The sequence below is a fragment of the Bipolaris victoriae genome (genome assembly GCF_000527765.1).
Source record: "Bipolaris victoriae FI3 unplaced genomic scaffold scaffold_24, whole genome shotgun sequence".
NCBI classification, from domain to species: domain Eukaryota; kingdom Fungi; phylum Ascomycota; class Dothideomycetes; order Pleosporales; family Pleosporaceae; genus Bipolaris; species Bipolaris victoriae.
The window spans coordinates 177,474-204,871 of record NW_014575368.1 but is presented as its reverse complement, the minus strand read 5'-3'; the positions used below and the strand labels follow the sequence as shown (position 1 = coordinate 204,871).

The 27,398-nt window shown below is 50.7% G+C and overlaps 13 protein-coding genes across 13 annotated transcripts; 9 read left to right on the top strand and 4 right to left on the bottom strand.

The window, feature by feature from the left end:
* Positions 1–597: 597 nt before the first annotated feature.
* On the top strand, positions 598–825 carry COCVIDRAFT_93915 (hypothetical protein; the record flags this gene model as incomplete). Its single annotated transcript, XM_014703228.1, has 1 exon — positions 598–825. The coding sequence occupies one exon, from the start codon at positions 598–600 to the stop codon at positions 823–825; it is 228 nt and encodes a 75-aa protein (XP_014558714.1).
* A 289-nt stretch (positions 826–1,114) lies between these two features.
* COCVIDRAFT_24902 (hypothetical protein) lies at positions 1,115–1,934 on the top strand (the record flags this gene model as incomplete). The annotated part of the gene is made up of 2 exons (XM_014703169.1): positions 1,115–1,718; positions 1,777–1,934. 2 exons carry the CDS (start codon positions 1,115–1,117, stop codon positions 1,932–1,934), a joined length of 762 nt encoding a protein of 253 aa, XP_014558655.1.
* Positions 1,935–3,952: 2,018 nt separating this feature from the next.
* On the bottom strand, positions 3,953–4,479 carry COCVIDRAFT_36008 (hypothetical protein; the record flags this gene model as incomplete). Its single annotated transcript, XM_014703227.1, has 2 exons — positions 3,953–4,227; positions 4,455–4,479. The coding sequence occupies 2 exons, from the start codon at positions 4,477–4,479 to the stop codon at positions 3,953–3,955; spliced, it is 300 nt and encodes a 99-aa protein (XP_014558713.1).
* Positions 4,480–4,577: 98 nt separating this feature from the next.
* On the top strand, positions 4,578–5,402 carry COCVIDRAFT_14276 (carbohydrate esterase family 4 protein; the record flags this gene model as incomplete). Its single annotated transcript, XM_014703133.1, has 1 exon — positions 4,578–5,402. One exon carries the CDS (start codon positions 4,578–4,580, stop codon positions 5,400–5,402), a length of 825 nt encoding a protein of 274 aa, XP_014558619.1.
* A 799-nt stretch (positions 5,403–6,201) lies between these two features.
* COCVIDRAFT_93711 (hypothetical protein) lies at positions 6,202–8,058 on the top strand (the record flags this gene model as incomplete). Its single annotated transcript, XM_014703226.1, has 4 exons — positions 6,202–6,459; positions 6,507–6,590; positions 6,640–7,155; positions 7,426–8,058. Coding segments are annotated over 4 exons (1,491 nt in total), but the record flags the coding sequence as incomplete, so codon positions are not given.
* A 1,138-nt stretch (positions 8,059–9,196) lies between these two features.
* COCVIDRAFT_24900 (hypothetical protein) lies at positions 9,197–10,402 on the bottom strand (the record flags this gene model as incomplete). The annotated part of the gene is made up of 3 exons (XM_014703168.1): positions 9,197–9,560; positions 9,621–10,090; positions 10,145–10,402. The coding sequence occupies 3 exons, from the start codon at positions 10,400–10,402 to the stop codon at positions 9,197–9,199; spliced, it is 1,092 nt and encodes a 363-aa protein (XP_014558654.1).
* A 1,181-nt stretch (positions 10,403–11,583) lies between these two features.
* COCVIDRAFT_93985 (hypothetical protein) lies at positions 11,584–12,257 on the bottom strand (the record flags this gene model as incomplete). Its single annotated transcript, XM_014703225.1, has 2 exons — positions 11,584–11,850; positions 11,904–12,257. The coding sequence occupies 2 exons, from the start codon at positions 12,255–12,257 to the stop codon at positions 11,584–11,586; spliced, it is 621 nt and encodes a 206-aa protein (XP_014558711.1).
* Positions 12,258–12,417: 160 nt separating this feature from the next.
* COCVIDRAFT_24898 (hypothetical protein) lies at positions 12,418–13,832 on the top strand (the record flags this gene model as incomplete). Its single annotated transcript, XM_014703167.1, has 5 exons — positions 12,418–12,426; positions 12,698–13,010; positions 13,090–13,262; positions 13,318–13,598; positions 13,649–13,832. 5 exons carry the CDS (start codon positions 12,418–12,420, stop codon positions 13,830–13,832), a joined length of 960 nt encoding a protein of 319 aa, XP_014558653.1.
* Positions 13,833–14,455: 623 nt separating this feature from the next.
* COCVIDRAFT_93778 (hypothetical protein) lies at positions 14,456–15,553 on the top strand (the record flags this gene model as incomplete). Its single annotated transcript, XM_014703224.1, has 2 exons — positions 14,456–15,234; positions 15,382–15,553. Coding segments are annotated over 2 exons (951 nt in total), but the record flags the coding sequence as incomplete, so codon positions are not given.
* Positions 15,554–16,717: 1,164 nt separating this feature from the next.
* Positions 16,718–17,935, top strand: COCVIDRAFT_93959 (hypothetical protein; the record flags this gene model as incomplete). The annotated part of the gene is made up of 1 exon (XM_014703223.1): positions 16,718–17,935. The coding sequence occupies one exon, from the start codon at positions 16,718–16,720 to the stop codon at positions 17,933–17,935; it is 1,218 nt and encodes a 405-aa protein (XP_014558709.1).
* A 2,977-nt stretch (positions 17,936–20,912) lies between these two features.
* COCVIDRAFT_14269 (polysaccharide lyase family 1 protein) lies at positions 20,913–21,917 on the top strand (the record flags this gene model as incomplete). Its single annotated transcript, XM_014703132.1, has 1 exon — positions 20,913–21,917. One exon carries the CDS (start codon positions 20,913–20,915, stop codon positions 21,915–21,917), a length of 1,005 nt encoding a protein of 334 aa, XP_014558618.1.
* A 706-nt stretch (positions 21,918–22,623) lies between these two features.
* Positions 22,624–23,442, bottom strand: COCVIDRAFT_93934 (hypothetical protein; the record flags this gene model as incomplete). The annotated part of the gene is made up of 2 exons (XM_014703222.1): positions 22,624–23,032; positions 23,084–23,442. 2 exons carry the CDS (start codon positions 23,440–23,442, stop codon positions 22,624–22,626), a joined length of 768 nt encoding a protein of 255 aa, XP_014558708.1.
* Positions 23,443–23,787: 345 nt separating this feature from the next.
* COCVIDRAFT_24893 (hypothetical protein) lies at positions 23,788–25,587 on the top strand (the record flags this gene model as incomplete). Its single annotated transcript, XM_014703166.1, has 1 exon — positions 23,788–25,587. One exon carries the CDS (start codon positions 23,788–23,790, stop codon positions 25,585–25,587), a length of 1,800 nt encoding a protein of 599 aa, XP_014558652.1.
* Positions 25,588–27,398: the final 1,811 nt, after the last annotated feature.

Sequence of the window (27,398 nt, the reverse complement as noted above, 5' to 3'; positions counted from 1 at the left end):
TGTGTGTGTGTGTGTGTGTGTGTGTGTGTGTGTGTGTGTGTGTGTGTGTGTGTGTGTGTGTGTGTGTGTGCGCCCACGTTCCGTCTGCAACGAGAGCATGGAGCTAGGCCTATTCCGACGAGGCCTGCAACAGCTGTTTGGGAGGGAAACACGCTTCCAGAGTTCCAGACGAACATCTTGTCCATCCACCGGCTAATGCACGCTGACGCTTCTGTCAACCAGCTCTGCGCGAAGCTGCACAAGACGGCAGTAACCTGGTCTTCTCTTGGATCATGGTGCCAACGGCAATGCGCCGCCACCATGGTTCCCTGGAGACCATGTGTGTTGATGGAGAGAGATTGGGGTCCGATTTGGCAACCACAGTCGAAACGTTCCTGGGCCTTTGACTTCGCTTCCGCCGCCACCTATGCCTCACGCCACCAGGGAACCTCGATCTGCTGTCTCGTCGCCTTCCGGCTTGCACTTCAGACACCATCTCATCACACGCCTGCCCACCTCCGCAACTCGGGGTCGAAGCGCCGAGCATGGCCGCGTCACCGAAGTCGAGTATCTGTCCATTGTCCTTCGTCCGGCCATCAAACTCGCTGCACTTTTGGAATGCCGCCACCCAAGGAAGGTCTTGCGTGCCCTGTCCTTCCCTGTCCTGCCCTGACTGGCCTTCGAGACGAGGGCATGCATCCGACAGGGCCGTCATCCGCTGCCACGATGTCTTTGATAGTCGCGCGGCTCAGCGTCGTGCGGCTCCGTATCGGACCCTCAGCGGTCGATCGCGGGCCGGCACTACGTTGTCTTCCTCGGGCAGATGCACATGCACATGCAACATGATATTATTAATAATCCACGCACCATCTCGTGGTCCGGATGGGTCAATCCACTCTCTTGCGGTCTCCCCGAGCGGAATGGGGCGCTCGGCAGCGGAACACTTGTCGGACCTGGCAAAACCATTGTTCCGGCGGCCTACCCCGGCCCAAAATCCCAGGCTCCAGTGACGCTGCATCGACGTCGGGTTTGGCATGAACTTCTGGAACACCACACGCCGTATCCGAGTCTGAAACGACTGACGCCCACGTGAGTAGCGTTTCACTCACCTATACCCTCCTGAGCCACTCATGCAATGAAGCCACGCGTCGCACGCATCAAGCCTGACCAGCTGCTGTTCCGCCTCACTGCCAGAAGCCGCACAGTACAGCCAGCATCATCCTTCCTGCGCAACTTTTTCACCTCCACCTCACCCACGGCCCCCCTGCGCTCCGTCAATGAGACCATCGAGCGAAGCGCCCTCTCCCTTTTCCGCTACCAGCGCCCCGCCCTCGCCCGCCGCTTCCGCTCCCTTCGCTTCAAGAGTGACAGGCCCAACGCCCAGTCGCACAACCCCACACCCCACTTAGGTAGCCCAGAGCCAGCTCCTTCTGTATCACAGCGGCTCAAGAAGCTTTCTCGCGAGTATGGCTGGACCGCGCTTGCCGTATACTTGGGCCTGTCCCTCCTCGACTTCCCCCTCTGCTTCTTAGCAGTGCGCCTGCTTGGAACCGATAGAATTGGCCACTATGAGCATGTGCTGAAGGATGCGCTCTGGAGCGTGGTGCGCCTAGCTTTTCCCAACGCGGGTAGAAAGCCAGCCGAAGCAGGTGTAGATGAAGGCGTTGCAGAAGCCACTGACAGAGACGGTTATGTGGAAGCTGGAAGGGCTGCTGGACACAATGGTGGCGCAAACGCTTGTATGCAGAACCCCTCCTTCCATTGTGAACATATGGCCGTGGCTGACAAGAATTGCAGCAATCTGGACCCAACTTGGTCTAGCTTACCTTGTTCACAAGTCTCTAATCTTCTTCCGCGTGCCACTGACTGCCGCCGTACTACCCAAGGTCGTAAAAACCCTGAGGAGCTGGGGATATAATATTGGCACGAGGAAGCCTAGATCCCCACCCGCCTAAATGTCGGAATCGGCCAAGCGTCCACAGTTGCCTGACAACCGCAACGTCGACAAGGGGCTCTATGAGAGTCCTACTTGTAACACTTAATGTATTCACGACTCTGTAACAACACACATACACGTATACACATGTAGGATATGCATATAAGACAAGCACCCTTTCTATGTTCTGCTTCATGCGCACCTACCGACACGGTGGTCTTTGTCTTCGATCTCACTCTTGGTACTCGAAGCCCGATGCTGCACTCCCATGAACCCAAGCGTACAAGCGAGAGCGTTTCATTGTTGCACCACTGCTCGCCAAAGCCTGTTAGCTTACTTAGGCAACCAGCAGAAGCCGCCCCCACATCCTCATCAGGAAACCTAACAAGCCGCCCTTTAGCTGAAGCATTTGTCAGGAGATATACTCATCGGTAGATCTGGGCGGCATGGCAAGCTCGCAAAGCTAAGCCAGTATTCCAGTGGGCAACCGAGAGGGCCACAGCCCTAGTTGCCATGCATGACATACATGTGCCGATCGTAGCTAAACCTTATCTCAATCATAAATAACACCAATTACATTGTGAGGTGGTGCCGGAGATGCTGGTGGTGGGTTACCGAAGCTAACCCTGTGAATCGGAAGCCGGCGCATACGAATGAACATTGTTTAGCTGTAAGCTTACCCGAGCTGCGGTGTCACATCCCGCAAACCTTACCCAAGTGTGCGGAACTACTGTGACAAGGTTCATGCTCGTCCCATCAAGGTCTCACCCCGTTCGTCTTCGTGTATATCGGCCCTTTTCATGTCGAAACCCTCCTGGTTCTTGGTTGCCTCCTGGCACTTTGAAAGCAGCCGCTTACCCTGTTAGTACCCTACGCCGTTCCCACCGATCAGAAACAAGCACTTTGGTCCCGGACCAAATGTTTGTGAAACTTTGCCGCACTTGTCATCCATAAACTATATTCTTGCCAAAGTAAAATGCTATTTTGTCTCCTCGAGAATCCGATACCGTAATCACCCGACCTGGTGTAGGACAAACTTTACCCCGTGTTGTTGTATACGCGTCGCCCATGTTTTGGCAGCGCCATCGTTCGACGTTGGGCAAGGCGGTCAGCGCTCAAGCTACTACTTGGATTAGGCCCAGACGGTTCTTCTCCGAGCGCTTATTTACCATCGCCTTGACGGGCCTGATGGCAAGTCCCCAATGCTACTATAGGGCATTGCGGCAACACGCACCCGATGAAACACCAACAATCGTCCCGTTTCTCTTCCTAAATGTGGATGGACGGGGCCTTGCTCTGTGCCGTTAAATATCGAATCATGCGGTTTAATCGGTCAACTTGCATTTGCGGATCAACCATCGGTGACACATCCAAGGCAATATTTTGCGCCTCGTTTTTGTACAGCACATGGCCAAAGCAAATACCTAGATTGGCAAGGTTTCAGAGAACAAAAAAGACCCCATGTCGCAGAACGAGATGAAAAATTTCGAGACAGATTTCAGTTGTCATAATTTTCAAGTCTCAGATTCCTTGCACTGATTAACCGATCGGGACACGCAGGGTGGAATTCGTGCATGAAGGGTCCTGGATCTACCCATCCAGGTTGGAATTTGCACCGAGACGCACATGATGAAGTCACTATGCAATTCTAGCAAAAGATGCGCCGTCTGAGGATATCACGCAACATCCGAGCTCTCCCGCTCACCCGCTGACCCGATGCTTCGCATGGTGCATGATAACGGGACCGTGGTTCGGAAACCCCGTATTATGACACGGGTGCATGGACTTGATGGTCGCAGTATCAGCATCATCACTATCACATTACGGGCACACCCTCAGGCACTGTTCATAGTGCGACTAATTGCTACAATTGGTTCCCCACAATAGTTATCACAGAAGCCACATCTTGGCAATGCAATATGTCTTCAAGCCAATCCATAGGACATGTCTGACCCAGTCAACAGAACTATATCCTCAGTCACAATTATGTATGGACGCAATGAGACCTGAGTAGCCATTTAAGACAAGGCAGCCAGGTCAATTAAACGTCCACGACGTCGTTCTTGGAACATTCTTAGAGGGCTTATATCGAAGGTGGTACTGTTCGACCAAGCGTGACAAATTGGTTCCTGAATCTGCATGTACGTGGTACGGCTGCGATCGAGATGAGGTCGCCGTGCGTTCATCAGTGAAGGGGAAAGAGTTTGATTGGAGCGGGCGCGTTTGAGGGACTGGACAGCATAACTCAAATTTACCTCGTCCACGTATGCGAATGAGACTGCGATGGACAGCAGACTTGTCTACTAACTGTGCTCTCAATCTGTGAGAGTATAATCGATGTAAACATGGATATCGATGTGAAGACACTCGTTGAAGTGCAGTTGTCGCGTTGCGAATAGAGGTAGAAGGATGCTGGAGGTAACGACAGAAAGTTTTCCAACTGAATTCCGCGATGCACGGTTGCACGTGCCGGCGCTAATCCCCATCCGGTACCCTTGCAACTGCCCCCTCAACCACCCTATCCGCAACCAACTCTCACACTCAATCCCAACATCCCTAGCCATGTCGGCTTTCGCCTGTGAACCCACACAGGAGGTTTCTCATTGATATTGTCAATTATGTCCTGTCTCCATCCGGAAATTCAACCGCGAAACGGCATATCATGCCCCGATTCCCCTTGCGCATCTTCCGCCTCCCCTACACCCGCGCAGCACGCCGGCGACGCATGTACACAATGATTACCGCTATATGCGTGGTAATTACATTTATATTGCCATTCTATGTCATTTACAAGCCCCCAAATCTTCTGATCCGCTATTTTCAACAAAAGTGGCCAGATGTGTTATGGCACGTGCCTGCTTCTACTCTGCAACGAAATGGGGAAGATATGGATAAAGTCGTTGCCCTGACGATCGATGATGCCCCTTCAGAATTTACTTTGGACATTCTCAAAGTATTGGGAGAGAATGAAGCAAAAGCAACATTGTTCGTCATCGGGGGCCAAGTTGGTGGACGAGAGACCATCCTCCAACACGCAGCAAAAGCAGGGATGGAATTGGGAAATCATGCCATGCATGACGAGCCATCTCGCTCCTTGACGCCAGCAGTTCTCGAGTCAGAAGTTCGACAAGTAGAAGGATTTATCAACGGGACCTATGATGCTGTCAATCTGCCACATCCACCACGATATTTTCGACCTGGATCAGGCTTCTTCAGCACAAGGATGCGCAGACAGATTAAAGAAATGGGTTATCAGATGGTTCTGGGTAGTGTTTATCCCCATGATCCGCAGATTGCTTACCCGAGTGTGAACGCACGGCATATCCTGAGCATGGTGCGGCCTGGAAGTATCATCATATGTCACGATCGGCGAGAATGGACGGTTGTGATGTTGAGAAAAGTGCTCCCAGAGCTAAAGAGAAGAGGCTATAGAATTACGACAGTCTCTGAGCTACTAGAGGCAGCAGGAAGAAACAAAGCGACTTGATGCATTCAATAAGACGTTGCAGCAATAGAAGATTAGCGTTAGATATAGCGGTTTACGTGTTCGATGTGAACACCTCGATAGCGGCTAGAAAATAATGAGATTTGTAGCTATGTATCTCTGCGGGAAGAGTTCCCGTGCTCAAACAAGCCTCCTATTGCATGCATTGACGCTCAAGGCAATGCAGGGCCACGGCGTCACGGATACGAGTAGAAAAATCGAGGTATGTCTATCACGATTCCGCTACAATGGAACGAGTCGAGCAGTGCTGACACCCCACGTTTTGGAACCGACACAACGATATCCGATTCCAGTAACTCCTGGTAGTGACTGGCTTCATCCGTGAGTTGGCTTGATCCAAGGCGCTACTTTATTTTCAAGATCAATTATTCTTCAAGTTCTAGGGATCTATCAAGCGGATAACAGGAACACGATGCGAATTGGACTGTTGCATTGAACAACATAATTCGAAGAAGTTGTTCGGTGACGAGACTAGGCATCTTCGTTGCTACACAAATGCACTATCTCGATTGAGTTAGAAATTGTTAGTGCAGTAATCCACGGGGGATGTTGCCTTGTCGGCACGTGAGCGCGGGACTAGCGCGATCGCGTTCCTTCCTCCTCCAAGTTCACGGTGCGGCGCGTCATCCTTAACCGCTAGGCTTCAACCTCACCAGAGCGGCGACTGATGATTGCCACACCTTGACAACTCCAAAAATGCCCGCGTAAGTAGATGTTGAATCTGCACGATTGTTCTTGCCTCAGTGTGCATTTAGTAAACGGGAATTAATACAACTGCAGGCCAGGCGACCAGTACAGTGGCGGCAACGTCAAGAACCCATTCGAAGAGCGCGTCAACAACAACTTTACAGCATCAGAGATTGCCACACTGCAAAGCAAACTAAACAAGCAACTTGGCCCCGAATATATATCGCAACGACCCGGTAATGGTGGTGGCAGAGTGGCGTACTTGGAGGGGAACAAAGCTATAGCGCTTGCGAACGAGGTCTTTGGATTCAATGGCTGGTCAAGCTCTCTAGGACAGGTGCAGATTGACTATGTACGGCTCACCATGCCCAGTGGCAAAACACAGGCTAATGAGGACAGGTCGACGAGCACCAGAATGGCAAGGTGAGCCTCGGGCTCTCAATAGTCGTGAGGATTACGCTCAAGGATGGCACATACCATGAGGTCTGTATAACTGCTCACAGTCTCCCGGTTCATGCTGACATGGTCCCAGGATGTTGGCTACGGATCAATCGAGAATGGCAAAGGCAAAGCCGCATCGTTCGAAAAGGCAAAGAAAGAGGCCGCAACAGATGGCCTGAAGCGCTCTTTACGCACATTTGGCAACGTTCTCGGCAACTGTCTGTACGATAAGGAATACCTCAAAAAAGTCCAGGCCATGAAAGTCAAGCCCATTAAGTTTCAAGAGGAAAACCTTTATCGCCATGTCGACTTTGCACCGCGACTACCTCAACCCGAGCCACAAGCCATAGTCAAACAAGAAGCCCTAATAACACCCGCCAGGCCTGACCAGCTTCTTCGAACACGTACCGATCAATTGAATAATGAGTCTTTTGGAGCCGACTTTGATGACGAAACCGACGAGAATTTATTTGATGGAGTTGATGTTTCTGAGGGGCATGGAGATGAGTTCTCCTTCTCAGAAGGTCTCTCTGCTTCCGAAACCACAGCACCACGCACAGCCGAGTCAGCGAAATTAAAAGCGACATCGTCTGGACGAACATCTCCGGTCAGAAATACAGGGCCTCCTCGACAGCCCAATGGTAGGCCGATACAAGCAGGTCGCGGTCAACCAGTAGTGCAACAGCAACAGAATCCATCCAACCAAGGGCCAGGAAGGCCTTTACCGCAAATACAAAACGGTCGACAACCTCAGACACCAATTCAGCAGCAACCACGCCCAGTGCAAAATAACGGACGTATGCCTCCACCAGCTGCAGAAAATGGAGCTGCATCAAGGCCTGTTGGACAACAAAACCAACAAGCTCCCAATAACCAGCCCCCACGACCCAACCCTTCACAAGCACAACAGCCGCCTAACCAACAACGCCAAGGACCTCAGGCCCAACCCACAACAACGCCAGCAACGAACGCAACGGCCTCAAACCAACGACCAACTGTCGGATTCGTTACCTCCCGCGCTGCTGAGCTCCTCCAATCATCCGAAACAACCACACTAAACAATCTCCCACAATTTAACCCTAACGCAGAATCTCCTATTCCAAAGGAGAAACGAACTCCCGGCATCGACCACGCACGCAGTGTACCCATCAAACGTGAAGCCGTCGGCGCTCCCCCCGCCCCTCAACCTCCACCCCAACGACCTGGTGCCTCATCAACCGGCTCTTTCAACCGTCCAAACATAGTGAACCCGCATCTTGACAGCAACCGACGAATCGGCATGCCCGGTGCGCCCAACTACGCCATGAGTCCTAGTGCGAACCGTGGTGCTTACAAGCCCCCCACATTTGCTAACGGGAATGGCATCAAGAGGGAGAGGGCAGCATTACAGGACGTTAGCAATGTGGGTGTAAACGGTCAAACGGCTTCTGTGGAGGGACCAGACGCAAAGAAGCAAAAGGTTGATGCGCCACCGGGTGCTGAGAACAACGCTGGTGTTGCTAGCACATAGATGGTATGAAGTTTGTGATTTGAGGCGGCCGAAGTGCATTTATAACATTTTATTATTATTCGGTCATGATGAGCGAGGTGTTTTTGGGTGTGTGCTACAGATGGGGTCACGGCGTTTTTTTTGGGGGGGGGAGGAAACTAGATACCGTAACGGTTACGTATGAAGTATGCAGTACAATTTAAGAGCCTCACGGCGTTGTGCTTGAAGTTTGAGAAACCATGGGCAGATTTTTGTTTGCTCGGGACTATTACTTGACCATCCCACGGTCAACTTTGCGTTTAGCGATTGGGCGCGTTCCAAGACAGAGACATGAATCACATGGCCATTTTCAAAAAAAACGTCATTGAATAAACAATCGATCTCCCAATTCTCTTTTTTCTCGTGTTTGCTCGTGGATGAAAAGACGTCCCTTCCCACCTTTTCTTCACAAAATCCTGCTCTCTATACAAAACTCCTAGGTCTTTGTATAGACTTTTTTCATGTGGATATTGCCAAGTCGTCGTTTATTTATTTTTTTGCTTGGGATAACCGGTTCGGGCAGGTTGGGGGAAGGGGGGGGTCTGCCATTTTGTTCTCATATGATTGATTTGATACAATATGTAGCAAATAGAGATAGAGAAAAAAAATAAGTTATACGAGTTCCCATGTAAAGTAGTAATTTTTTTTCTAGACATTTCACAAGTGGTTGAACATTCCATGGTAGAGTCAGGGATGGGGGTGTAAGGAGAGTGGAAGTAAACCATATTCGTTAAGCCAATGATATTTTTCACATTTCCAGAAAAAAAAAGTGAAGAGCGCTAATGCCTGAAGAAAACCAAAAAAAAAAACACTACTAAAGGACCCAAACTACCAAGATCTCTAAAAGCATGTAGAGAGTCAACATGAACGAAGAGAGAGACATATAATGGAAGATCAGAATCCCCTACTATTGCCTCCTCCGCCCAAGACTGTCACTTGGTGCACTTCCATTCCCACCACCACCACCACTACTACTACCGTTGCTCTCGCCATAATACATGTCAACGTTCATTCTTCAGAAAGGGGAATTATGTCAGCGCTAGAAATCGCAAAGACCCCGGGGAGATACGAAGCAAGTGAAACTAAGAGGGAGAGAGGATGACCCCTAGATATCTAGAGATTACCTCTTCTTGCTTCCTGGACGTGGTTTGCATTCATCTCCGAGAATAGGGTGAAGCTTGATCTTGATGGGGTACTGCTGATTGTTTCCTCCGTAGCCCTTGCTCCAGTCATAGCTGACTGCGTATGCGAAAATGTTTCCGTCTTTGCTGAAGCTCGTTGCGACGATGCTGCCACCGACTTCAGGGTAGCCCTTGAGGCGGTGCTTTGCGTCCTTGTCCCAGAAATGGAAGGTGCCATCGGAACCGGCGGTGGAGAAAGTGCCGTGTTGTGGGTGGAAGGAAATGGCGTTTACAGAAAAGACCTTTGCGGTTTCACGAGCGTTGGGGTCGGGTTGGCGGTGGCACTTGAAAGAAAAGTTGAGGCTGCAAGGGTGTTAGATGGGCTCTCTGATCCATAGAGTTTGGAGAGTATAAAGTGCTTACCTGGTATCCTTGTCCTCGACGTATTGGATGGCGCAACGGCCCTCAATGGAGCCAACAGCGAAGCCGGTGGCATCTGTGAAACAGCTAACCACTCTTGTCTGCCACTTGAGTGGACTAGTGATAGTTTTGTAAATGGTCGTGGGGTTAGTCAAGTTGACCATGTGGATGTGGCGCTCTGCTGTCGCAATGACGAGCAATTGATCTTTGACGTCCATGCTGTAGACACGCTCCTGACATTGCAGAGTGCCGACGGGTTCGGCGCCCTGTAGATCCCAAAACTTGACCGTCTTATCCCATGAGCCAGTCGCAACATAGTCCTTACCGCCAGTCTGGAACCAGCGTACGCACTTGATGGCGTTCTCGTGAGCTTTTGCTTGCTGGGCGGGGACAGTACCGCTGGCCGGGGCAGTACGGAAGTCAACAATATTGAGCATGCCTGTTGAGTCGCCGGCTGCTATGCGTGTGCCATCCTACATCATGTTAGCACCCTGTTCCATACCATGGCGTTGCTTTCGTAGACGCACCTTTGACCAACCCACACCAAGAACATGGCCCTGGCACTCAAACATCCACTTTCCCATTGCGCCGTTGCCGTTGACTTCGTAGATGTAGACCTTCTTGTCCCAGCTTCCTACCGCGAGAAAGTCGTTGGTTGGCGAGAACTGGAGGTCGGATATGCTGTCGCTGGGTACTTGGCCGGCTGGCACCTCGACATCTTTGCTTGTGTCTCCCGTTGTGGAGCTGGTCGCAGCAGGCGCCGCGGCTTGACCGAAAAGCGCCATGTCTTGTGGCTATGTGTGGTTTGTTGCGCACGTCAAGATGTCGTGATGTCTTGTTGTGGAGCTTTGCGCAAGCTGCAATAGTGGGTCTCGCGGCGGTGGAGTGATGGAGATATTCGGACGCGCTCGACAGACAAAGGTTGAGGCGCGACGGGATACTTGGAAGCTGAAGGAAGTGATTGGAACTGCAGCGCAACCGAATCTTATGTTCTTGACCACCAACGCGCCCCAGTAAAGAAAGAGCGGCTGTACCAAAGCTTCCCAGGCACCCTTGCAAGGCACCAGTCCGCCTTCTGCCTAGTGTGCCTAGCGCCCGGCGTTACGATTCCCCGATTCCACCTAAAAACTCGACGCACCATGCCAACTTTCTCTTCCCAACGTTCCTCGCTCGAAGAATCGCAACGAAGCACACGCACAGAGCGCACTTGCGGCGTCTCTTCCCTCGAATGCTTTGGGAGAAAGTCCCCGGACATCGATCTTCGCGATCGCACTTTTAGCAACGAACCGCCATAGAAGCTGCGGCTTCCATCACCGACTACGGCACTTCTCCGCTTCTCTTCATCGCTTTTACTCGAATTCCACTAGCTCGCCCGACGCTGCGAGTGGAGGGGCTGGCACCTGGATGATGACATGAGTCCGTTGGTTACCTTGCTTGCATGCCGAGGGTCGCAACAGAGAATCGAGGAGTTGGGAGACGATGGAGAGTGCCAAGGTATGGAGGGTCTTCTCGTCGAGTTTATGGTAATGCGATTGCCTTTCCTGCGCTTTGGTAAAACAAAGTCGGCTGGAGGGTAACTCAATGGGGCTTATTCTCGAGGCGAGGAACGTTCACCTCAAACATTTTTCGGATCTGAGGATAGCCGTCCTTTCACCTTTGGAGGTGACGGGCTATACCGTGCTTGGTCGAACAAGCCGGATTCATCCAGCCAGACAAGGTTCACATGATGAGAAACATTAGAAATAGAGTCAAGCTCTGAGGCTGTCTGAATCCCAAAGTGGTAGGACGGCCTTTGCTGAATTTTCTACGACGGTATCTGAAGAACCTTGCGGCTTAAATAGCTTCTTTTTTTTCTTGAATAAAAGCAAAGTTTGCTCATGAAAAGTTTGTGTCCATAGTTGCCGGAGTGGTATCATGCATCGGCTAAAACTGTTGGTATCTGTATTGAGTGTTTGCTATACAGAGCTCATGCGTCAGCACCGACAATGAAGTCCCGGACCTCTTTGTAGGCCTTGTCCAAGTCCTCGTTGATGACAATCTTGTCATGTGGCGCTTCTTCGCTGTGTGCAAAATCCAACTCAACCTTTGCCTGATTTAATCTCTTTACAATGGCCTCTTCCTTGTCAGTGGCCCGACTCCTCAGTCGCTGCTCCAGGACCTCCATAGACGGTGGCTGGAGAAATAGAAATCGCGGACGGGGAAATGTGGGATGGTTTGCGACTTGCTTGACACCCTAGAGACCTGTTAGTTGTGCCTGTGCTTGAAGTTGGTCATGTTGTTGCGCACCTCCATCTCGATGTCCAGAATGCAAATCTGACCCTTCTCTGCAATATCGTTGACAGCCTTGATGCTCGTTCCGTAGTAGTTGCCTCCAAACTGCGCATGCTCTACAAATCCCTTCTTTTCAATTAGGTCGAGGAACTCTTCCTTGGTCACGAAGTAGTACTCCTTGCCATTCTGCTCGGTTCCCCGGGGTGCGCGCGTGGTGTGGGATATGCTGAAGCCAAACTTTCCAGGAAACTCTTCGAAGAGACGCGAGAGGATGGTGGATTTTCCAGCGCCGGACGGGCCACTGATTACAATGGGCTGGTTCGCTGAGAGGGCGTCTTTAGAGACGGGGGCAGTGTCGGTGGGAGCCATCGTGAAGGCGCGGTGGGTGAAGGTGCGCGAGGAAACGGGTTTGCAGGTGGTTCGGAGGTATGCGGTGCTGAATCTTGGTAGCGGAGAACGAGTTACTCGTGCAATACAACTTCTCGAATCAGTCAGTAGGCTTTGCGATAGCCAGGAAAGTGTCAATGGCATGCCTATCGTGAGCTGGGACAATGCGGGGTGTTGATTGGCGGTGAAGCTAGGGGGTCTTCGGTGTTTGGTGGGGCGCTCCAAGTGGGATGATGGGCGGGACCTGTGACATCGCGTTTTCGTGTAGTTACTGACCTCATTGACCTGGAAATTTGCCAACCCTTGCATCGCCTTGTCCATGTTTCGCTAATTGTTTGTGCATGGGAGCGGTAGAGCTACCACGCCTTCGAAATGGTGCGCAATACATATTTCCATCTGGATCTTGTCCTGACAGCTTGTAGTCGAAACAATACCTTACCCTCCATACGGTCGAGTCGGCCCATCCCAAAGCGAGCGACATCTTCGCTGTAGCGCCGACCAGTACACAGTTACTCTCAGCTTCTGGTGCGAGCAGCATCAATGTTTACGACACCACAAAACCCGACTTTCCAGTTATACAAACACTTGACAAGGCACACCCGCTCGGCATACACCACCTGGTGACTGCGCGCGAAGAGAAGGCACGACGGGCTGCGAGTGCTGGTTTCGAGGGCAAGGTCAAAATATGGAGCCAGAGTGAAGACGGAGTGTGGAGTGAGGATGGAGAGATTGTTGGTGGGTACGCCTTGCGCTTTCTTTGCCACTGCAATTGGATCGTTCATGTCGCCGGGACGGGTGCTGACTTGTGTCACAGATCAGAACAAACCGGGTGAGGTATGGGCGATTGCAATGAGCGCAGATGGGCAGTACCTTGCTAGCAGTAGTATCAACGGCAAGATAAATGTCTGGAGCTTGAACAAGGACGAGGGTATGCCCCGCATACGCGAGTATGAGACCAAAGGCAGCTTTGGTTTGTGCGTAGACTTGGTATGCTTTGGCTGTCTTTCTTATACTGCTTGAGTCGTTACTAACAAGTAAAAAGAGCCGCGACGGCAGCTTCACAGCCTCGGGACATGAGAATGGCTCGATATACGTTTTCAATAACGACACTGGGCGTCTTGCGCACTCTCTAGCAGGTCTCGTACACCCAATTCGCAGTGTGGCCTTCTCCCCAACTTCAAAGCTCCTAGCAGCAGGAGGCGATGCCAGAATCATCGCAATTTATAATGTCTCTTCGGGTGAGCAGGTAGCGAACCTCACAGGCCATGGTGGCTGGGTACTCAGTCTCGACTGGAGCGACACCGGCGAGTATTTGCTGTCAGGGTAAGATGCGACTATGGATTCGCAAATGCAATTGTTAACCTCGTCTCTAGATCTCACGACTCAAAAGCAAAGGTATGGCGGTTTGAGACTAAGACGTGCGTCGCAACTCACTCGCACGGCGACAAGCCTCTTTGGAGTGCGAAGTGGTTACCCAAGGTTCCTACAAAGAGCGAGATGTTTGCACTGGCGGGAGGAAACAACACCATTGGAATATACCGAGAGGCTGCTGGCTGATTAACGGCTTGCCTGAGACCTATTGTGCTATACTGCATAATGTATGACGGCGTTTGAGCTGACAACGCTCGCTGAACCCACAACACACTGCTGCCTTGTAAAGGGTCAATCATCAAGCTGATGGTGGCAAGGGGTGTAAAGTGAACATGGTAGAAACATTCGCCATGCAGTTGCGATTCGACAAACCTAGGTAATCATCATATGATGTGCTCTTACCTCAGATCAATTGATAACACAAATTCATACAATCTGCGTCACGCTGATCATACAATAGTACGTGATATATCTACGCAACTGTCATGATCCGCATGCTTCCGTTTCTACTTTATGAGCATTGAGCATTGAGGGTTAGGAAAAAAGATAATTGGCACTCCCAGTCAGACTCTAGAGTTACTATCAAGTGGATGGTGTTGTCGGAAGAGCGGCAGGAACGAATAACACGGCTGTCTAGCTATGGCCTGACACTCACATGAATTATTGTTTGTACAAAGCAGTTGCGGTCCAAATGGCAGGTACAATTGGCCTTTCGTGTTGGTATTACCTCTACTGCCGTTCCTCACTTTTACTTACCCCCGAAGACAACAACAGAGACACAGCACTACCATCACTATTGCTACACTATCACAATGCGGATTGTCAAAATCCCTTATTCCCTCGTTGCAGCCGACGTTGCGGCCGAAAATGCCGCTGCGAAAGGCATCAACGACTCTTCCGATTCATCCTCCAGCACCCGACGCTTCGGAGCCGCCCACCACTGTGTTTCAGATATCCTACCCGTCGTTCCCGAAAATCCGCCGTTCTTTGCACACTGCGACCCACCGTGGACATCATATAGCTATACGCTATGGCACAGGCTAATAGCCAAATCCCAAGGTCTACAGGGGGGCGAATACCACGAGGTCGTCATCCCTGGATTTCTTTACGAAGATATGATGAGATGCTACAGTGCATGGATAACCACTGGCCGCATCCGCAAGGGTGTACTTGAGGAAATGCTCGAGACTTTGAAATCCACAAAAGCAGGCCAAGAACTTGTTTCACTTCTGGATGGCGAGCGGAAATGGTTCATCAGGCTGGATCATATGTCGCCAAAAGACAGTCCCATGGAAGGTGGATTGCCATCATTGACGGTGCAAGATGTTATGACGAAGCTCTGTACGTCCATGCGCGCGTATACTTGCCTTCAACGTGAGAAGGTGGACGCAGTGAAGGAGGATCGGGAGATGAAGATCAAACTCGTGCTCAACAGATGGGATGGAGGAATGGATCCTGGGAGGGAGTTTAGGGTCTTTGTTTCACCACCTGCCGCAGCCCAGGCAAGAACAACAAATCACCCCATGGCCGCTCCCAGACCGGACGACTTCAGAATCAGCGCCATTAGCCAGTACAGATGGACCTTGGTGTTGGCGGTGCCAAGGGGTGTCACCCTGGAAGAGATGGTAGCAAAGGTCGAGGCGGGAGCGAATGCAGTTCTCCAAGATATCGTTACGTACATGAAGGAGAAGCTAACGGAGCATGTGGTTGATATGTTACTGAAGCACGGGTTCAGTTTTGATGTGGCGCTAAAGCCGGACGGCACTGTTCAACTCGTCGAGATCAATCCTTTCGGGGCGTTGTCGCCGTGTGGAGCCTGTCTTTTCAACTGGATACGGGATGGTAAAGCGCTTTATGGAATGAAGGAGGCACAGTTTGCTGTGACGTTGGACGAGGCACTGCCGTAGTTCCTTCAAGTTTGTGGCGTTGGGCTTGTTGATGCATAAGTTTCTCAGACCCCGAAAAGGGAGGTTGCGTCACCAAAGTTGCTTCTTGTCGGCCCAGATAGATTTCCTTATTAGAAAAAACAAAACAATTTGTGTTGGAGATTGGGTAGCCCCTAGCTTAGGTAACACATAGCTGAGGAACTTCGGAGGCTCCGCCTGCCAAGAGAGGTACGTCTACCCATCGCATGCAGAAGCGGCCCCGCCCGATTGGATCGAGACTTGTGAAATCCTCCGTATGTGTTTCATTCGCCGGTGTCTAGAATCGCCCAAGATTGAACGGCATAGGGGACGTTGTGGGCGCGACGCTGTCTGAGGCGTTGATTCGCCACTTGTCGGATCCACCGTCACAGCGACAGCGTACCAAAGGGCGGCACAACCGCCGCCACGCCCTTAAGCCTTGCCACTGCAGATGCTTCATTTGAGTCCCTCAACGGCTTGTCCAATCTGTTACGTACATCTAGAAAACGTCCTCTTTCTCTACTCTGGCCCGGTCCACTTTTGTCGGGAATGTCTTGGCTCCTGCGAAATAGGGGAATGATCTCCCTTTGCCAAGCTGGCTCTTCAGAAATGAAACCAACTCCACTGGCCGCCTATTATACCTCATAGTAGCTATAGCTGTTGGTATACTCACAGCCAGCCGTTGCGAATTTTATGCTCGGCACACCTAGTCCTCATTAGTCGCGAGGCCAATGGCAAGAGTAGACGAGCTCTGCCGCAGAGGAATCCTCCTGCCTAAACGAACGATGAAACGCGGACAGCCTCCCGTTCCATCTCGCTGCCGCAATGCGACCTGTAGTGACCTAATCACTCCAGCCTTGTGGCTAATGAGAACTCCACTCTATCCATCTCGACGATGCCAATCAAGTCTGTAGCAGATTGTACCATCGGATGATCACGTCGATCCCGCGGCCAGCCTCACCTCCCTGTGTACAGGAGACATGATTTATAAATGCTCGTCTGCTTCAACTTGACAAATACCTCACCACCTCACCACCTCACTCAAGTCCCTTCTACTTCTTCCTCTGGCTAGTCCATCCATTCGCTCATTTCTCGATTCGATTCTTTGCAATTCTCGCTCTCTTGTCGTACTTCCGCTAGTCGCAAATACTTCTACTACTTGCAAAGATGCATTCATTCAAGACTGTTCTTGCTCTTGGAGCTCTCCTGCCCGCATTCCTTGCGCAGGCCAGCAAGATTATCCGTACCCGCAACGAGCACACCATTCCCGGCTCGTGGGTTGCCCGTATTGAAGAGAATGAAGTCCTCGAGGCTGTCCTCTCCACTGTCCTGGAGGCTGCTGGTATCGAGTCCAAGGAAACCTACTCTGTTGGAGGTGTCAAGGGTTTCACTTTTGATGCCGACGATACTATCCTAGATATCCTCGAGAGCATGGGAGCCATCAAGTCTGTCGAGCCTGACTACAAGATGTATGCTTCCGTCCCGGTTGGCAGCTTGAAAGCGCGCCAAACCAACGGTACTCTTACTACCCAGAAAGGCTCCCCCTATGGCCTGGGACGCATCTCCCACCGTGAGCCTGGCACTAAGGATTACATTTTCGACAGCTCTGCTGGCGAGGACACTTTCATCTATGTCATCGACACTGGTGTCAACACCGAGCACACCGACTTTGGCGGCCGTGCCACTCTCGGAAAGAGCTTCATCGCCGGATCTGACGGCGAAGACGACCAAGGCCACGGCACCCACTGCTCTGGAACCGCCGCCGGCACCAAGTTCGGTGTAGCTAAGAAGGCCAACATCATCGGTGTCAAGGTCCTCGGCGCAGACGGCTCTGGTAGCAACTCTGGTGTCCTTAGGGGCATTCAATGGGCCGTTGACGACGCCACCGAGAAGGGCCACATCAACCGCACCGTCCTCTCCATGTCCCTCGGCGGCCCCTTCTCCCAAACCACCAACGACGCCATCCAATCCGCTGTTGAAGCTGGTGCTTTCGTCGCCGCTGCCGCCGGAAACGAAGGCGAAGACGCATCCAACTCCTCCCCCGCCTCCGCACCACAAGCCTGCACCGTCGGCGCCACAAACGAGCGCGACCTCATGGCCTCCTTCTCCAACTTCGGCAAGCTCGTCGACATCTTCGCCCCCGGAGAGAAGATCCAGAGCGCCTGGATCGGCAGCTCCACCGCTACCAACACCATCAGCGGAACTTCAATGGCTTGCCCCCACATTGCTGGTCTCGCTGCCTACCTTATTGCGCTCGAGGGCCCCCGCTCTCCTACTGCCCTGTGCAAGCGCATCCAGGAGCTTGCTACCAAGGACGCTATTACTAACATCAGAGATGGAGATGATAGCCCCAACCTCATTGCTTACAACGGCAACGGCGCGTAAATTTGTACGCTCTGCTGATTTTCAAGTGTGACCAGCTTACTGTGGATCGGTGTGCTCGGGAGAACTAAAGGAATAATGTATTTGTCGAGAAGTCTTTTTTTGTACATTTTCTTTTGCCATGGAATCTAATGGCTTTTTGTGGATATTTTTGGGGACTTGATGTGTGGATATGGTGAAGATATATATCTTTTGGTGCTGCTTTGTTATAAGAATACAATGGAATGCCATGTTGTAACAACCATCTTGTTTCAGCTCCCAATCCTATTTTCATGAATTGCTAAGTTCTCAGTCAATTGTGAAAATAGGGTGACTTACTTGTACTTCGCCACGTCAAAGCCGTCTTGGCTGTCTCTCTGGATAAAGCTCGATGATACGATCCATCTATCCAGAACTACTATGGCACATGCGGCCATAGGACAAATGGATTTAGTATACTGAGACGGTTGGCCGTTTCAGGGTGTATCTGTTTGGGGGATTTTTGTCTGTCAAGCTATACTAAACTTCCAGTTTTGGTAACCAAACTCGGAATATAGAAACATGTATGCCACGCCGCTGAGCAAGTCTGGCGGCAAGGTGGCCGCATACTAGGGACCTCTTTCTCCAATCTCTCCTGTTGCCCTCGCCCGTGGCATCCGTCTCATTTCTCCCTCCCCGTTGTCCTTTCTTTCCTCCTTCATTTGTGCATCTGTTGCACTTTTGATTTTACACTGTACTGTCTACAATTCTCGTCTTGCAATCAACTTTCGGTTCCTACAACATGGCTCGCGGAAGGAAAATGCCTATAGATGGATCTACGAACACGGCTGACTTGCGTGCGCTTGCAACATTGGATGGATTTTTTAGTGAGTTGAGGCTCTTGTCTGGTTGCGCAGGCCTTGAAAGATACTGGAGTATTGATTGGGATCAAGAATAATGGTATGATTAGGCATCGCCATCGAGTCTAGGGCATTCCGGTTGTTTCGGGTGGGGCGATACAAGAGGGCTGCCGAATGCGGCTACGCTGCAAGGGTGGATAGCGATATGGCGAGGCCGCCTTGGATGTGGGGTACTTTTCGCTACAACTCCACCTGTGCATCGAATTTTATTTGATATATAATCATAAAATTATTCTCTTCCTTCATCGATCAGACAAGATGGCCGAGCGGTTAAGGCGCATGACTCAAGCGAAAGCTTTCCCCCTCTGCGAGGAAGTGTTCATGTAGAGAAATCTGCGTGGGTTCGAGTCCCACTCTTGTCATCATCTTTTTTGCTATCTTTTTGCTCTTTTTGCGCCTGGAATGTTTGAGGGACTTTGTCGCGTCGACATTGGTGGAGGGAGATATTGAACGTGCGTTGGTTGCGTGTCTTTTTGCGCAACATGATTGGATACTTGCACGTGTATGGTAGCGATTGTCACGAGGAACATTGCTTGAGGCAAGCGTCAACAAATTGAAAATGATAGGGTTAGGCTTGGGATGGAGTGATATGTTCGCATTGATCCGCATATTCAAAACATAGCTAAAGAGCCCCTAGCCTTATGTGACCTACCATTGTACTATGTGATGAGGGAGGTTTAGAGTTCGTCACGTGGTGGCAACACTAACCCGAGAAGGAGATTCCTAACATTTCTGCATAGATTAGACAGACAGGAGTAAACATTCTTGGAGCCAATTGGAATGCATTCCAGGCCCTTCGACTCAATATCGGTATGCGACTAGAGCTGCAACAAAGAGTAGTTTGAGTAGCCCTTACCGATGATGGTATATACCTATCCAGGCCCCCACCTTCATTGACGTTGTAATTACCGCAGCCGACTTCGCTGCTAGCCGGCCCGGGATGGACCTTATCGACATCTCAGGAAGATTTTCGTGTTTCAACAGTTTTTGGATGATGGGCTGCCGTTACACATGCTGACGCTGCCAGGTAGTGGGCAATCGTGTTTTTGAACACCAACACAACTCGCTGATCACTTTATGATAATAAATGGCAGATACTATCATGGCACTTGGCCGATGGTTTCATGTTAACGTACGGACACGTTCGGGTAGTGTAGCCACAACTTGACTGTTAGTGTTTCTGAAAACCGCTTTCAAAATGCAGTTGACATCAAAAAATCCAGGCGCATCAAAAACTATTTCAGTCACCAAATTTCTAAATATGGGTAAATAAAATGACATTGGAGAACGTGCAGTTCAAACACTACTTAGTGGTGTCGGCTAAGTGTAACGCGAAACAGCAATTTCGTGGCTGAGAGGATAAATGACGATAAGATTGTAGGACATGGAGTCACAGCGCCGTTGCGCCGCTATAAAATCTTGATAGAAAACGCACGCAGAAACTCTCTCAAACAGATACATGACGTAAGTAAAATAAAAAGACAGCGATATGTACAAGCCCACCTGCCAAATTGGTTTCTCCGACTTTCCCGTAGCCTGAGCTTGCCATCTCACCGTACCACCAGTTTGCCACTGCAGAATCAAAGCCTCGGTGCATGCAGAAAACCTCTAGAGGAGATACATGATTCGAGAAAATGGTCCAAGTGGTAATGCAAGCCACATGCCAAGCGCATTTGTCCCAATTTCCCCGGAGTCCGAGCTCACCATCTAGCCGTATCAGCCACCGCAAAACCTGGGGTCGTATACTTCCACCACTCAACTCCAACATGACAAGCCACACTTACGGTATCTGGCATCGCCGTTTAGTTTCGCCAAGGACGACACACCCAGCCGAGATTCGCCAAGTTAAATAGTAGCAGCCATATAACAGCTTTGGTATAGAGATGTGCTATACGGGTTTCTGGACCTGCTTCTCGATGCGCCAGGGGCCACTTTTCCGGAAGAATTGGTCGTTCATACGGTGTACGACACTGCAGTGTACCTTTTGGAGCTCTAGAGGTCGATCATGGCAGTAGATAAAATGGAGACAGTGTCGCCTGCTGTTTGCCGCCAGGTGGTTCGTGATAGTTCGCGTATTCTACTAGTGTCTACTGCAAGTCAAGATGAAGCTGTCGGCCCTTTCCCTCCTTTCTTTCGCTCTATCTGCAACCGCAGCACCTACAGGCTCCGATTTTAGCCTGGTCGGGTTCGCCAAAGATAATCCAATCGGCCCAACAACTGGTGGTCAAACCAAGGAAGGCAAAAGCGTCACTGTAGAGACTTTGGCCGACTTCGTCAAGGCAGTAACTAGCACGGAGCCTCTTGTAGTTTACGCCAAGGGCAACTTCAACCTCACCTCGCGAGTTCAAGTCCAGTCCAACAAGTCCCTCATTGGCCTCGGAAAGGGTGCTCAGATCACAAGTCATGGCCTCAACATTTACAACAAGACCAATGTGATCATCCGCAACTTTGGCTTCACAGCCACTGCCGACGACGCCATGACAATCCGCAACAGCACACGTATCTGGATCGATCACAACGAATTCACTACCGGCAACTTCCCCGCGCTAGGCCCTGATGCATTCGACGGCCAAGTCGACATCATCCGTGCATCAGACTGGATCACCGTATCCTGGAACTATTTCCACGACCACTGGAAGAGCTCATTGGTAGGCAACAGCGACGCCCTCCGAGACATCGACCAAGGCCACCTCCACGTCACCTACCACCACAACTACTGGCGCCACGAAGGAACACGAGGCCCCGCCGGCCGCTTCGGCCACCAACACGTCTACAACAACCTCTTCGTCGACTTCCTCTACCAAGCCATCCACTCCCGAAGTGACAACCAAGTTCTCGTCGAAGGAAACGTATTCAAAGGAAACACACGCGAGGCACTTAGCACGTACGGCCTTGTTATCCCAGACGACAGCCCGAATACCAGCCCCGACGGCGACTTTGAAATTGACGGCTTTGCGAATCTGGGAGCGAAGAACGATTTCGGCAAGGCCGGCGTGAATATCACTCAGGTTGGAAATTTTACGCAAGCGCCGTACAAGTATAAGCTTACGCCGCTGAATAAGGTGGAGGGTGTTGTTAAGAAGGGGGCTGGCCTGGGTAAGATCTAAGATCGTGCTTTTGCCCGATGGGGTTGTTTCTGTAAATAATGATGGAGCGAGATTGGGTAATGAATGTGATATCCCTTGTTTATCTATTCTGGTCTTGTTTGCATAACGTTAGTCAGTTTTCCTTGGGGAGTTTGAGCATCAAAAGATAACCTCGGCGGTGCTCCTGTTTAACGGAAAGCAAATAGGGTTAGGCCAGTGAGTGAGGCTCAACACTATTATCGTCCCGGTCAGATTTTAGTGGTCTCCCTTGTACGCTTCCGATTGGAGACTTATACACCCATGTAGCGAGTAGTAGCAGCTACTTACTCGCGATATCTTTATGCTGAGACTTTTGGTGACAGTTAGCTAGCATCTGAATGGATGTGCCTGAGTCATGGTTCCAATATCCTCTCGAGCATGTGAATTTCGCCAGCTCAATCTTTGTGACTATTTGTATCTTACCTCATGAATTTGCTGCGCAAATAAGAAGATCGAGATAGTAGCTTTTGAATCAGCGGATGTTCAGTATACGGTTGCTGATGTCTAGTTGGAAATGCCATCATATACGAGACTCAACCACATCTTCCTAATACACCACAGTCTCTATGCCTTGGCTGATGTTTCGATTTGCAAAGTTCAAGAGATCCATAACGTCTTTGGCTGGTTGCTCAAGTCAACCATAGCCATACATGTACATAAGAACATTACACTATCAATACATGCAAGCCTATGCGTGAGCCGCGACACCGCCCAACGGTCTTTGTCCTTGAGGGTTGTTTGGCGCAACCGGTTGCAACTCCTCGATAGCCTGGTCATACTCGTTGCTGCTCATATCTGTACCAGCACCATCATCCTGCTGTCCACTAAACATCTGTGCACGCATAGCCTGCTCATCTTCAATCTGCTTGGTAGCCCAGGCCTTCCAGTTCTCCCACTGGCGGTCCTCGAGCTCCATACCAATCTCCAGTGGTCCCTTGCCAAAGTAGGCACCGACGTGCAGGGCTTCTTCTTTTGCGATACGTGAACGGATTTCGGAGAGGTGACGGTGTTTGTAGAATTCGCGGCGGGCAACGTCGTAGGCAGAGGCTTTGGAGAGGGAGGCGTTCTTCATTAGCCACATTTGGCGCTGGACAACGCTTCGTTATGTTAGTATGGCCACATGGGAAGCAGTAATCGGCTCTACGCACCTTTCACCATCTAATTGCTTGCCCGGCTGCACAATCTTACTCCAATCGTAATTCTTCGAGTCGTTTCCGCTGTCCTCTACTACCAGCCTCGGCCGTGCCAGTTCCCATGGGTGGTCACCGAAGAATTCTGAGCGCAGCTTGTCCTCGGGATATGCGATGGGCAGTGGTTTGAATAGTTTGCTGGCCTTGCGTGCCTTGCGCATCTTGGGTACTCGTAGCACTGGCCTCGCGAGTGTCTCGCTTGGGGGAATATTTCCAATTACATCGTACCATTGTGGCAGCTCTGGGTTTCGCTTTGCGTCGAAGAGGGCCTTTGCGGTTTGGCGGACGCGAAGTGGGCGGAAGTCGTAGCGGCCCATGGCGGGCAGTGTCGATAGTTATGCTCTCACGGGAGCTATATCATGTGAAAGGATTCTCGGGGGTCTTTAGAGGGGGCGGCGATCGGCTATGGGGCACAATGGGCGATGTCATGGATATTATCGTCGTTGTTCTTGCCCGCGCAAACTCCGAAGATTTCGCCAAGACTTCGCGACATTGGAAATCTTTAGATGGTCCATGTGCGGGCATCTGCGCATCACCACCAGTACCGTCCTTCACTCGCCCTATGGAAAGCTCCCCAATGGGCTCCACATAATCAATTGTAGCAGCGCTCGCAAATGGAACACGTCTGAATAGGCTCCCACTGACACGATGCTCGACCTCTCATGTCCCTCTTCCGTACCCTCGACCGGACCTCCGCAGTCTCCAATACCACCAGCGCACGACCCTTTCTTTCCTTTTTATGCCCAGTCCTCGACAGGAATACATCAAAGAGAAGGTTTAGCAAAAAGTCGATAGACAATGCGCCATCAGCGCCCAGACAGACGCCCCGCATGGACACTTTTTTCATCCAGGCATTGGTGCAGGCGGCATCGTGCCCAAAGCATACAAAGCGGATGCCAAAATTGTCCAGGATAGACGTAGTTTCGCCACAGAAACATATTGGGAGGTGGAGTAGCACATGGTCCAAGCCAGACGAAAAGACTCCTAATGCCAGGCTGCAGCGGAGGGGTCCGTTCAACAAGGTCAAGGACTTTGCTGAAAAAGAACTGCAAGCCTTAGTAGACTACTACGGCATGGAGCTTGAAACTGGGCCCGAGCAAGATGTCCCTGATGATGGGAAACTGGTGTGGAATGTTGGAGACAGTCACGAACCATGGCCCCTCCGCGACCCAGCAGACGCTGTGTACATTGAGAGATTGGAAGAATTGCTCAAAGATGAAGAAGCATCACATAACGAGATTTTTGAGATTTACAAGAAGCTACCATCACCCGGGGTTGTATATCTCAAGATTGAAACGATAAGGGCTCTGCTTCACCACCTCGCTGTTGTGGAGCGTCCTACGCTAACCGCAATGCAACGCTACCTTTCTATTCTTGACGACATGAAGAATGCGCACATACACATCATTCGTTCAGAGTGGACATCAGCGATACATCTCTCCGGAAATGCCATGGGCAAGATAGCTGAAGACAAGATCCAGTCAGCTCTCAACATTTGGCGGGACATGGAGCACCGGGCTGGTATCAGAGGTGGCTATGTGACTTTCAACGTTCTCTTTACCGTATCTGTAAAGTCTGGAAAGTACACACTTGCTGAGACATTTCTCAAAGAAATGCAAGCTCGGAAAATGCCAATGCATCGACATCATCGCGTATCGCTTCTCTACTATTACGGCGTCCTACAAAACGGAAACGCGGTCAGGAGGACTTATCAGGAACTGGTCGCAGCTGGAGAGATTGTGGATACGGTAGTTATGAACGCTGTCATAGCATCCTTACTCCGCGCTGGAGAACCTGCGGCAGCGGAGCATGTTTTCGAGCGCATGAAGCGCCTGCACGCCTTGCGCGCATCTCCAGCACCGGGCCACACATTTTTCAATCGCAATTGGCGTGACCGCCGCCTTCTGGGAATGCACTTTAGAGACGAAACACGGAGGTTGAGCCATGAGAAAAACGAAGAGGAATTGAAGAAGCTGCAAGACTTTGCGCCCATTGCGCCAGACTCGCGCACATATGGTGTCTTGATTCGTCATCACGCTGGGGTAGCAGGTAACATCGATCGCGTCCACGAGCTACTGCAGGAAATGAACTGGAATTCAGTCCCGTTGGAGGGCACCATCTTCATTGTCATTTTCCATGGCTTCAACACTTTTGGCGGAGTACGCTACTCATCATGGACAGCCTCGAAACTTGAAAAGATCTGGCAGCGCTATCTAAGGGCTCTCACTGAAGACCTTGAACGGACGTGGGTATCCAGTCTCTCAGTCATTGCAGCTCTCAGGGCTTTCGCAAAATGCACAGCTCCAGAACGCACATTGAAGGCTTGGGAGGAAATCCGCAACCTGTGGCACCACGCTGATGAACAGGAGCTGGAAACTGTGCTGCGTGCGCTGAGAAAACTGGTGCCGAGCCAGTTGGAAACCCAGAGGCCAGGGTTCTTTGATGGCAAAAGGCCGCTTTGAATGAGTATATACAATGAATCCAAATGATTCCCCGACATCGCGTTTTCATCTCTTATGCATGGGGTGCCTATTTACACGATCTAGTAGCCATAGAGTAGGGCAACCAATACTCCGCAAATGCTTTTTCTTATCTATTACGCAAACCTGCAGACCTGTTCGTGCAGGGTTTCTGAAACAACAGGCGGGCAGGGGATCCACGAGCTGGTGATCCACTGCCGTGCAAGGGTTCGGATTTAGCCCCAGGCGCTATATCCGCCCAGCTGAGACTCATGTGGGAGGCCTCGAAGGACTACATGCATGCACATGTTTTGTGATGTGAACGGAGGTGGGGTCCTACAGATCTTCATACGAAGAGCCATGAAAGGAAACATGAAACACTGACGGATGCATGCATCCGGGATTTTGGGATGAGCCGGACTAGTTATGACCCACGTGTGTGTCGATCTACTGTTATAGAGTAGATGTTGGGTGGGTTGATAGCTTGGCTGTGTTCTTCAGTGTGAAGCTTTACTTATTCGCATCTGTGCTTAGTTCAAGGGCTTTGCAAGTATCAAGATTGATACGGGTGGTAAGTATGTTACAGGTCTTTGACTTCATTACGCTGCCTATTTTTGACATTGCGACCGTGAACATAGTAGAGTGGCTGAAAACTAGGAGTGCTGGTTTAATTATAAGTCTCTATTCGGCTATTGAATCATGATAAGAATAGTAGTATCCCGATTTCTAAACTTTCAAGTATTGTGCATCATCATCACTGAAGTTCTCTAGTTCACACATGATTCTTTCGCCCGCGCTTGAAATGGATCAATGAATCTTGTGGCCATCTACCAGAAATGTTTCACGGTTCTAGTGGGCAGGTTCGCCGTCTTGATTTTGAGCCAAGTCGGAGATTATTGACAAACCTTAATTATTCTCCACTTCCGGCCGTCAGCATATGGCAAAGAGCGTATATGCTAACGAAGTTGCATCGCCCAGTATTAGCTCCAGAAATGTTCGACTAGTTCACCAGTCTCTTGTGGGTATATGGGCCTATTATGAGTGACGTGAATATGATCACGTGGCCATTGATTACTGAGCCAGATGATTGATCGGGCCTAGTTACTATGGGACCGGACCAATGATTACGAAGCTATCGCCCTCGCCGTGGTCCGTAGTTGAGGGTTTCATCACGAGCCAACACTAACTACACTAGTCATTTTAGACACAGATGGTGGCATCTTCCTTGTTCGTAGTCGGCCATGTTCATAAACTATATCCGGCGGCCAGCTTTCCGCCCGACGGCAGAGCCGATCGACTCTTCTAGGCCCAAGCTCATCAGTAACCAAGCGTGTGGGTGAGTTCTGTTTTTGTTCAGCAAGATGCGTAGTCGAGCTGAATTTTCAGTATAGCAAGCACACAAACACATGAAGCTTTGTACACATCGTCGAGCACGATTCGCCTACTTTGCTTCTCCGATATGGCGCACTTAATGTGCGAACGCGGCTGGTTAAATCCGAAGCCTTCCAAGTTAGGAAGCTTTGTATGCTTGGATAAGCACCCTCGGCGAATAAATGTGAGCAGTCTTACAACACATTGACTGCTGCACAGACAAACAGCCCGAAGTGTTGTTGCTGCACTGCAGACCGCTTGACTGTACTTGTCTTCAAAGGGGACCATGCTACCTATACCCGTATGATTTGGAGCTATGTACTCAAGTATATATGTGCGTTCTAGAATATTTCCCTAGAAGGCCGCTACTTAGGCCGGACTTGTACCTTTCGCACCGAAGACCCGCTGTCCCTCGGGTGTGCGCGAGAAGCCAGTGCAGTAGG